Below are 11,478 nucleotides of genomic sequence, written 5' to 3'. Positions count from 1 at the left end.
GTTGGAGTCCATGGAGCTGGGTCCAATTCCACCAGCTAAGGAGATTTGTTCTTTGCACTTAGAATTCTTCAAGCCAGATTAGACATCCTATAACTAGGCCGGGTGCTTGGCAAATGTGGGCTCTCAAAAAGATGTTGTAGATAAGTTACATGGTGAAAGTTTTACATGAAGAGCACGATCACAGTAAAATGCATGGATTGTTGCTTTACACCAATATACAGGATTCACTAGCATTACCAGATTTACTGAAATTCTCTGAGCACTCAGGTCTGAGATCTCCAAAGGCAATGAGTTGCCTTTAACGCCACTGAGTTAAATAGGAGTTAGGCATTTGAACACCTTTGTGAATCTCATCCCAGGAGCCTTGGTTTTCCAGCTCCTGTCTGGGCATCCTGTAGCTACCACCGTTCCACAGTGTTTGGAAGGCCTGACTGGCAAATATTAACAGCGCTATAATGATTGTCTTTGTAAATGAAGTCAGTGGATCTGGCCCATCCATTCTGGATGGACCTCTCCATGAGAAGTCCTAAGCCAGGTACAGCATATATGTGACAGTATAAGCTCTCCCATTTTTGTTTGCCTGAAAGTCTTGGTTTATAATATGGAGGAGATTCTTTCCCAGGACTTTAGACATGTCCTGCCAAGACAATCGCTATCACCAATTTTTTGGTGGCCTGCTCTCCTCCCGTATTATTCTTCTGGTCTTATAGAATGCTTTTAATGTTACACCACACTAGCCAGCTCACACACATAGCACTGTTAAACATGCAGCCACCTAGTCATCTGTTAGCAGTTTACTTTAAAAGAAAGAGACAACAAGTATTGAATCCACAGCCGAGCTGAAAGGCCCCAAGATCTAGAGCCTCAAAGGTATTTAGGCACCTAACTCCCATTGATTTCAATTGGCAGTAGGCAGGGCCATCCCTAGGGGGATTCAGGGCCCGTGACAACATTTCCCCCTCCACCCCAGTCCCCGCCCCCACTCCACCCCTTCCCCAAGCCCTACCCCTGCCCCACCTCTTCCCGCCCCTCCTCCACCCCACCCCACCTCTTTCCGCCCCTGCTCCGCCCCTTCCCCAAACCCCACCCCGCCTCTTCCTGCCCCTGCTCCGCCAGTGCTCCGCCTCACCCCCATTCCACCCCTTCCCCCAAGCCCCCGCCCCTGCCCTGACTCTTTCCAGCTTCCGCACCCTCTCCTGAGAGATGCCGGGAGCCAGCAGAGCAGGACGAGCTGGGGCTGGGTCGCTCGCTGCTGCCGGCGCCAAGGTCCCTGCTAACCTCCCAGGCCACCCCGGACCCTGCATCCTGAAGCACGGGGGGCCTCCAAAGCATGCCACCCCAAAGCGCAAGGCCCCCCCCAAAGCACACCCCCCTCCCCAAAGTGCAGGGCCCGGGGCAGTTGTCCCGGTCCGTTCTATGGACGGGATGGTACTGGCGGTAGGTGCCTAAATACATTTGAGGATCTTGGCCCAAATCAACATCCTTTTCTCTCTGGCATAATCTGTGAGTTGCATTAGTCGACCTCCCTCTCTCAAAGGGGCAACTACTGAGCTTGGCAAAGGCTGTCGTGTTGGTTAAACAATCAGGAGAATGACTTCAGCGATGACAATGCAAAGGCCATAAATTAAACCAAAGGGTGTCGCTTAGGATGCAGCGGCATAGCGGTTGAAGTAGAACAGTGCGATTGACTGGCTAGGTTTTGTGCTAGCCGAGGTCAGGAGAAAATCTGCTTCCCAATGGGATTTAGATGCTACAGTGGCTCCCTGCTCAGGGGTGAATTCTTCTGGACACAACAGACAACCCTTATGACAGACAAGAAAGGGGAAAAGGGAAAAAGGGCAAGCTTTGCCCGTGCTCTGCCCATCACAAAGAAATCCTATACCGGGTCATGCAGCCAGTCCTGGACTATTTATCAGTCACCATGTGGGAGAACTACAAAGTATTGCTACGTGAAACCAGGCCTGAATGAGGCCAGGCTTCAATATTGCAGCATCTAATTCATAGAATCGTAGGACTGGAAGGGACCTCGAGAGGTCATCTAGTCCAGTCCCTGCACTCATGGCAGGACTAAGTATTATCTAGACCAGTATTATCTAATTCAAGAGATTAATGCTCAGTGAAAGAAACCACAAAGCAGCTCCCTTATCACACTTTTGGCTGCATTAATAATATAGCCGCACGCCCAAAGCCTCTCGACTGTGACTATATAGGGTAGACCCTCTCCTATGGCTGAAGAGGTGTCGGCTCAGCTCAAGGAGAAATGGGCGTGCGAAATTTCCTGGCTTCTGACTCTAACCACTAGGCTGACTGCCCACAGCCTGGGCTCTAACCTAGGGTCATGGCCAGGTCACAGGGGTGCCTCAGCCACATCCCTCTGCCTCAGTTGCTGGCTACAGGTAGGGCATTGGTATCGGGAGTATGTGTGGTGGCGGGGAGGAGGCCTGGATATGTACACAGCTTGAGGACCCCTCTCTTAAGGGTCAGGCACCAGTGGCTGGGTAAGCCAACTTCAAACAGCTTTGAATTGGCAAGAGTTGGGCAAAGTTGTCTTAGCACCGCCCAGCCGCGGCAGACCCATGAGTGCTATATTTTAGCGACACACCAGGCTATATCTTGAAGCATGATGAAAAGGGCCCAGTTTGGTAACATGTAAACCCTCGTCTCAATGTGAAAATGCTGTTGGGTCAGACAGGAGGCCTTGCCCACAAGGCTAGGGGCAAAATTCACCCCATGGAGGTGGGGTCGGGGACAGCACAAGACTTAGGTCAGGCTGTTATTCAACCAGTTCCGCTGGGTACAACCTTACGCTGTCAAAAATCACCATGCCTCTCTTACAGTTGTGCTAAAAGTAAGATGCAAACGAAACTGCTCCACGTTAACAATGCTAGCCCTATGTACCTGAGGGGTGGGTGGGTGTGAGCGAGAGAGATTGGAGAGCTTGACAGAAAGTGCTTGACCTTGAAGGAGCAACAGTTTCTTTGCTTTAGATTTTTCAACACTTTGTGATCTGCCCTGTTGCATTTTATGGTCTGCCCCAGGAGTCACAACCCACCAGTTGACAGACTGACAGTAAGAAATTGTTTAAATTTTATTTAAGCCAGGTGGGAGACACGTGCCCATCCTCCACCGCCCCCGCTGACGTATCAGCTGTATGCCAAGGCCAATGTTCTATTGACATTTAGGCACATTCTGTATTTAGGCACTCCAAATGTGGCTGACTGCCTAGCTTTGTCTATTGGTCTCTGGTATTTTTGCATATTCTAGAACTGCTTACAAACATACACCACAAGGTGGTAGCACCTCCCCACACGCAGGAACCACACTTCAGTGTTAGCCTCTGTGGAAAACCTTTTTACATTGTTCAGGCTCTGATATGAGGCTTCATGTCCCCCCTACCCGCCCAATTTTTTCTTGTCGCTAGTGAAGAAGGGACCAGCGGCCATTCAAATCATAGGCTAGTCTCTGCCCTCTGATGTGTCATACAGATTGTTAACACAGTCAGGGGCAAGTTTTGCACTGATCCAGGTGTGATAGTTGATGCAAATTATATATTAAGGTAGTTTGCATAGTTGCAAACAATTATTCTTAGAACCCTAAACTTCAGCGTATGGTCAATAAACCCTGACCTGAAGCGGTGCCAGGGGTAGGACATAGAGGTGCACAAAACTTGGCATCTGGGGGGAGGGGTGCTGGAGCATGTCTGGAAGTATTAGGTAGATTGTGGTGAAGAGGAAGACCATTGCTGGATATGTAGGGGGGCTGGCTGGGGAAGTGTGTTGGGGTGACTGGGGCAAGAATGGTGTCTGGGAGGCAGTGTCTTGGGGGAAGCAGGATGGGAGGCTCGGGGAACTGAGGGTCCTGGTGGGGAGAGTGGCAGTCTCTTGGAAGAAGTTCGGTGATGGGTGTCTGGTGGGAGTAGCTGGGGGGGGAGCTAGGGCTACAGCATGGTGTTGGGGTTGCCTACGGCACCGTAGGAAGTGCTTGAGGCCCGGGGTGCAGGAAAAGTACCTCTTCATCTTGTCCCAATGGCCACCAACGGTTCCACGCCTGCCCCTTCCGTATTTGGCTCCAGCAGGGAAGCTTTCTGTTCTGTGAGCACTATTGTGGCTTGGGGGTGTGTGTCACACAAGATGGCTGACACTTGGCAGCCCCGTGTAATAAGCCATGGGTGGGAGAAGAGGGGAAAGACCAGGAAACAAGGGGGAAAACTGCTCTTGGGAGAACATTACCCCATAAAGCTCAGACGATTTATTATTGTAGAGCCCACTACTGGTCCATATGAAACTGGGGGAACAGCTCCCCTCAACTTCTGTGGCCATCAGGGCCCAGTCCCGCAAACACTTGGGCACATGGGTAACTTGACTCCCGTGAGCAGCCGTATACAAATTAATGTAACAGTTTACTTGAGTAAACTTTCATGTGTTGAGGTAGAGGGCTGTCTCACTTCGGGTCTACATGACTCTGGGTTCAACTCTCAGAACAAATGGGGATAAAACAGCCATCGATAAATTTAGGCTGGCAACTTGAAGGTTTCTAACCATCAGAAGAGCGAGGTTCTGGAGCAGCCTCCCAATTGCAGTAATGAGGGCAAGAAACCAAACTAATTTTAATAAGGAGCTTGATCAGTTTATGAATGGAATTAGATGAGGGTGTTGCTTGCAGTGGCACTTGCAGGGGGCTGGTCTTGACCCAAGAGGTCTCTTCCAGTCCTATGTATGCAGCTAGGTGTCTGCCATATGGCCCCGATCCTGCAATTGATTACAAGTGGGTGCACACTGTTAGGATATAGATATGCAAGCCTGCTTGTAAAGGCCTATACTATAAGAATTTAGGTATATGTTTATCATTTAGCTAGTTATAGAGGTATAAAAGAAAGAATCAAAACCAATCAAAATCACAGTCCACCTGTGTCTGGGCCTTCTCTCACTGTGACAGTCTGAGGCCTTGTTCTTAGGCTAAGGCCTTCGGCTAAGCAGCAGTGGCAGCCGTAAACTGGGAAGCGAACGGTCACATCCTCACATCCCAAACCAGTCACAATGAAATAAGGTGCTATTGGGCTGTTAGGAATACAGTCCTGTCCTGATAGTGCCCATCACCACCAGATAAAGATGGTTACAGAAAACTTAGTTTGACAGCAGCCTGTCTGGAAAGAAATCACTTCTCAATAGTTGTGGTTGTGAAACCCCTATTTCTGTATTGTTTTATTTCTATGACCCCCACAATTTTTATTGTTAATCTGTTTGGTTCTCTAATTGTTTCTGTCTGCTGTATAATTAATTTTGCTAGGTGTAAGTTAATTAGGGTAGTGGGATATAATTGGTGAGAGAATTCTGTTACAATATGTTAGGATTGGTTAGGTAAATTTCAGTAAAATGATTGGTTAAGGTATAGCTAAGCAGAACTCAAGTTTTACTATATAATCTGCAGTCAATCAGGAAGTAAGGAGGGGATTGGAATTATGTTTTGCTAAGCGGGGAATGGGAACAGGGAATGGGAACAGGAACACAGGCAAGGCTGTGTGGTGTCAGAGCTGGGAAGAGGGACCCTGAGGAAGGAAACTGGAATCATGCTTGCTGGAAGTTCACCCCAATAAACATTGAATTGTTTGCACCTTCGAACTTCAGGTATTGTTGCTCTCTGTTCATGGGAGAAGGACCAGGGAAGTGAAAGGGTGAAGGAATAAGTCCTCTAACACACATCTGAGTGGTGCCCCATTGATGGCACGCAGTTGCATTGACTTCAACTGCTGCAAGGGGGCTTTTGTAGGACAATCTTGTCTACAGTGAAGAGGTCATAGCTGTAAATCTTTATTTCCTTGCCTTAAAATTGATCCATAGTCAAAAATATATGTCTATTCATTTAATTTTCCATCTGAACATGAAGATCTAAATATTACTAGGCCACACCAGCCATTATTATTTTTATTTTATGTGTCTACATCTGCAGTATAAAGAAACCACAAATCTGTGTCCAGTTGCTCACGTTAAGCAATGAGAATTTTAAACAAAGGATCAAAATGATGCTCTTTTACAAGAAGAGCTGATGCGGTGCCCAGGGTAGACATAGCATAAGGGGATGGCCCCTTACAGAGAACATTAGGGTTGCTGGAACTAAAAGATAAGATTGTAATTAACAAAAGGATGATCTGAATTACTTGGTTGGGAGTCTAGCTAGGTACAGTCTAGTTTTAGTGAGGGAACTAGAGATGTAGGGCTTGAAGCCTTTGATCTGACTGGGCCGTGGGGCAGGGCCGTATTGTGATGATGCCTTCCAACAAGAGTTAATACATGCTTTGCAGTTCTAGATCACTGGAATAAATGCAAAGGCCCAAATCCTGAGACATGGACTTTGCTCTGGCAAACTCCTACTCATTGAAATGAGAAGCTAATTAAATAAAATCTGAGTGTTGACTTGTGCCAACAAGATCCAAGCTTAGAGGGGAACCTACAGCCAAGGAGTCCCCGTCTACATGGAAACAGGAGACAGCACCCTCCCCACCATCACCTCCCTGGGCTCTGGAAGAGGACGCTCTGGGAGGTCAGGCTCTGTATGGGAGTGAGAAGGAGATGGGGACAGGGCTGGCTGGGGTTAGGGAATGGGAGGCCCTGCTTTGGGTGGGGAGGGGTTGCTCATAGTCATTCAGTCTGGGGAGCTTATTTGGGCCTGTATGACATTACCCACAGAGCCAACACCATGGTGCGATCCTCCCAGAGGGGGCCAAAGTGGAACTGCACTACCAGGAAATGGAGGGGAGGGATGCTGGGGGAACAATACCACATCTGAGGAATGTCTAGCCCCTCCCCCCCCATTATCCCGGTATCTGAGAGCCTCACACCCTTTAATGCATTGATCCTCACCACCACCCTATAGGGCAGGGCAGTGCTATTGGCTCCACGTTACAGGTGGGGAACTGAGGCACTGAGGTCCATAAAGATGTAAATAGAGTGGGATTTCCGAGAACGCCGGGGTGCCTGATTCCCATCAGTTTCAGTCAGGGTTAAGTGCCTCTTAGGTGCTTTTGAAGTCCCTATTAGGCACCTAAACCCCTTTTAAAAGCTCAGACAAGTTACTTGAGGCCCACTCACCCAACAAGGCTGTGGTGGAGTAAGGCCTTGAACCCAGGCTTCCTACATCTAGAACCCTAAACACTGGACCACTCTTCACTCCATGGACACTTCGGGCATCTGCCCAAGTGGTCATGGGTTCCTGCAGCCAGGTTTGGGGGCAGGCCTTGCAGCATATTGGTCCTGAAAATAAAACTGTACCCTCAACTGAACCATGGGAGAGGAACCCTCCAAGGGAAACCCTCATATAGATTTCCTTCCCCTTAGCTTAATCCTGGGAGTTTCACCATGGAAGGAGACAACCCAGCCCTTGAATAAGGGCTTCACGTTTTGGCCAAAGCACCATCCTCCTGTTTACAGAGAGGACTATTAAAGCAAAGAGGTTGTGATTGATCAATGTTACCCCGTGAAGCCATCGCTAAACTAGGATGTGTTGGCTCCCAATTCCCTGCCCTACCCGCTAGATCATACCACGAACACAGATACTGTGGGCTGCTGGGGACAGTGAAACAGGGAGCAATCTTCAGCTGAAACCTAGCAAACTGAGAGAATGCCAACCACAACAAAACCGGGAATATAGAAATTGCCATGATAGATGAACTAATGATCGATCTAATGCAGAATCTCCCCAACAGATGAACCTGAACAGTCTAGGGCCAAGATTTGTAAATGTTACTCAAAATCATGAGACATGTAAAAGGGGACTGGTATTCAGAAGATGGATGCCCTTTTCTGAAATGCAGTCATCTTTTAAGTTATCTCAAGCTGAGCAACCAAAATCATGTAGCTAGGTGGGGCCAGCTCCCCTTCTGGTGTAATTTGGTGCAGTTTCATTGATCTCAATGGCACTGTGTCGAGTTTCAGTAGTTTAGGATTGGGGTCAGTGTACCTAAGGGAGTGAATTCTCAAGGAATGAAAGATCGGGTCCCTAATTTCTCTGCACCAGAAGTGAGAAGTGGGAGATGTTTGGGACAAGAAGTTCCACCATGCAGATTCACCGAGAATTAGGGTGACCAGACGTCCCGTTTTTAAAGGGACAGTCCCGTATTTAAGCCCTCCTGCAAGTGTCCTGACTTTTTCTTAAAAATGGGCAAATTGTTCCACATTTTCTGTCTCACCCCATTAGTGCTGGTGGGTCCTGCTGCTGGCCGGATCCCTGCTCACCATTCGCCCTCCCACCAGTGGTGAGTCGGGAGGGTCCCTCTTCAAGGTTGGTGGCGGGGCGAAGATGCAGCATGTGGGTCTGGCCGCTCCCCCTGCTGATCCATCAGCACAGCCCCTGCTGCATGCTAGCTCGTGGTCAGCAAGGCCCAGCTCCCTATCCTATTTCTGGCTGGCACTGGCTGCGCGCTGTGATGGTTGGTGAGTGTGGGCAGGTGCCAGGCAGTGGCCAGTTACATGTCACCTCTGCTGCCCACCCATCAGCCCTTTACGTGCTCCCCCTTTCGCTGTCCTCTCCCCGTTTTCCCCTTCACCCACCAAAACCCCGCTGCTCCTCCATATCCCTACCAGCCGGGCGCGTCCTGCTCCCAGCGCTGTGCGGAGAACCAGCCTCTGGTGGGAACGCTCAGCACACCAACACCAACGCTCCTTCCCCCACTGCCTCTGGCTGGGCTGGCCCCTGGGAAAGCCCAAGACCCTCTGGCCCAGGGTGCTGGCCAGGAGCCGAGCCCTGCACGTGCCAAAGCCCCGCACAGCACCGGCACGGGGAAGCCTCTCCGCCCCTCGGCTAAGCTCTGGAGTTGGGAGGAAGTGATTTCCAGCCTGTTAATGCCCTGAACCTGTAGGCTCCACTGCACCTCCCCAGGCAGGGGCTTATCACTATCTTCATCCCCTACCCCGCCACACACTGGGTCCTGCCCCCAGGGCACACAAGGTTGCTCCATCCCCTAGGGTGCTCCTAGGCCCCCACCCCTGCTAAGCCACCTCTGGCCGGGTTTGCTGAAGGCCCTGCAGTGACGTTCCCTGGGCCCCGGTGCACAATGCATCCTTAGGGCTTAACCCTTTGCAGCCCTAAGGCGGGAGGACAGGAGGCGGCTGGGTTATGTCAATAGCCAGCGGCAGCCTGGAGCTGTTAGCTGCCTTTCGACACTGTGCGGGCAGGAAGGGACAAGCTGTTTCTAGCGAAGGAGGGGGGGAGGAGAGATGAGCTCTGCAAAGACACGGGCCAGGTCATCCCTTCCCCCAATCCTCTTGCCCTGTGGCTGGAAGCAGCTCCCGTCCCTTTCCTCCCACACGGTGCCGAAACGCTGCTGCTGGCCACATTCTGGTGTGAATCCTGGGAGAAATCTGAGGGGGGGGGCATGTGACCCCATGTGTCCCCCCACGTCTTGCCTTGGGAAGATGTGGCGCCAGGTACCAGAAGAGGCGGGTCCGTCCCAGGGGCCCAGCCAGGCATGGCAGGCGAAGCGCGTCAGGCAGGGAGGGTCAGGTCAGTCAGTCACCCACCCTATGTGAGAGAGGTGTATGGGTGTCACCTCTCCTTGTGTGTGGGGGGGGTAGGAGTGTGTGAGTCCCCCCTCCCTGTGTGACCCCTAGAACTTTAAAGATAAGAAGGTAAATAAAAAGAATCCAACTCCACAGTATTTCTTTTTAACGGGGGCTCAGTCAAGTTGATGTTCATTTGAAGATTCGTACTGCATAGTTCTGATTGATTGCCATTGACCTCGCTTGACCCGGTCAAGAGACTCCATATCGGCCATCCCTCCGTTCATTTTTCAGGAGACAATACTGTAACCACCGAGCTTGCTCTGGGAGGCTCACACGGAGGATGTGCCATTCCGGAAGAGGGAGGTTTTCCTCTTGGGGCTGATTTTTTCAAGCAGTGATAACTGAGTGACGTAGTTAACAGGGCTGTTTTCTCTAGACATGCGCCGAGGTTTGCGGGTGAAGTTCAGGTACTCTTGGTATTGCCACTTACGCAGTCGCTTCTTTAATTCGACCTGAACCTAAGGAAAAGAACGAAACGAGGGGGGAGCGGGAGACGTAGAACGAATGTGGCTATTCCAATTTCACAGACATTGAGGCTAAGATTTTCAAAAGAATGCCTGCCCAATGTTAGGTGTCTAAATCCTAATCTAGGTGCCTAAACAAGTGGATTGATTTTCGAAAGCGCTCAGGACGCAGGGGGTGGCTGGATGAGCTGCTGCTCAGAGGCCCCCAGCAGCTGCCCCACCCTGCCCCAGAAGCTCCCCCCGGACCCACCCACCAGGGCCCCCCTGGAGCAGCGGCTTTCCCCAGTTAAGATGTAGTCGGGGTATTTATAGTACAAGCCGTGGACAGGTCACCGGGCATGAATTTTCGTTTATTGCCCGTGACCTGTCCATGACTTATTAAAAATACCCACGACTAAATCGTAGCCGTAATTATAGTCCCAATATTAGCGTGATCCCATGTAAAGTGTAACCTAAAATAATAAAAAAATAAAATAACTTAATGGAGATATCCTATCTCCTAGAACTGGAAGGGACCTTGAAAGGTCATTGAGTCCAGCCCCCTGCCTTCACTAGCAGAACCAAGTACTGATTTTGCCCTAGATCCCTAAGTGGTCCCCCTCAAGGATTGAACTCACAACCCTGCATTTAGGAGGCCAATGCTCAAACCACTGAGCTATCCCTGCCCCCTAAAATAAACTTTTTATTAAACTTTTTATTACTTAAAATAAAAACAGAAAACTTTTAAGGCCAGAAGGTACCATTACGGTTATTTAGTGTGACCTGCTGCTCCGCACAGGCCAGAGAACCTCTCTCACTAATTCCTGCATCAAACCCATAACTTGTGGTTGAACTGGAGTGTACCAGGGTGGAATTTTCCAAAATTCACAAAGCTCTGAATTAGGTATCCAGGCTCCCCATGAATTGTATGGGGAGTGTTAGGTACCTACAAAAGGGATTCTCAGAAGCCAGCACGCTGAGCGGGGAGCCGCCTAAGCTAGCCAGGAGCTAGCTAACACAGAGGAAAGAGATGAGGTTTAGATCCTCTTAGCTATTTAGTTATTTAATGCCCATTGATCTGAGCCTCTAAGTGACTCTCTCTGCTTGAGATTCTCAGCTGTGAATGCTCCCCTGGAGTTAGATGCCTAAGCCAGGTCAGCCCTTTCTCACAAAAGCCCCCCCCAATCCATAGGCGCTGAGTACCCATGGGAAAAAAATGGTGGGTGCTGAGCACCCACTGGCAGCCCCCCCATCAGCACCTCGGCAGCCCCCCCATCAGCACCGCCCCCTCACCTCCAGCCCGCCGTAATCAGCTGTTCCATGGTGTACAGGAGGCGCTGGGGGGGGGTGGGGGGCAAAAGGGAGAAGCAAGGGTGGGGCACGCTCATGGGAGGGGGCGGAGCAGAGTGGGAAGAGGCAGGTGGGAGTGGCGTCTTGGGTGGAGCGGGGGCGGGGTCTGGGGCGAAGCCAAGGGGAGCACC

At 50.4% G+C, this 11,478-nt stretch overlaps 1 protein-coding gene across 1 annotated transcript in view; it reads right to left on the bottom strand.

Moving 5' to 3' along the window:
- Positions 1–9,640: 9,640 nt before the first annotated feature.
- Positions 9,641–11,478, bottom strand: part of LOC117871970 (vasoactive intestinal polypeptide receptor 1-like) — a 34,395-nt gene continuing 32,557 nt past the window's right edge. Inside the window, 1 exon segment of the mRNA XM_034759873.1 lies at positions 9,641–10,012. Within this exon segment, the coding sequence (XP_034615764.1) occupies positions 9,824–10,012 (189 nt within the window). The 3' untranslated portion in view covers positions 9,641–9,823.

Source organism: Trachemys scripta, chromosome 2 (assembly GCF_013100865.1).
Source record: "Trachemys scripta elegans isolate TJP31775 chromosome 2, CAS_Tse_1.0, whole genome shotgun sequence".
Taxonomy (NCBI): Eukaryota; Metazoa; Chordata; order Testudines; family Emydidae; genus Trachemys; species Trachemys scripta.
The sequence above is the reverse complement of the archived record's forward strand: the minus strand, read 5'-3'. Positions and strand labels throughout refer to the sequence as shown.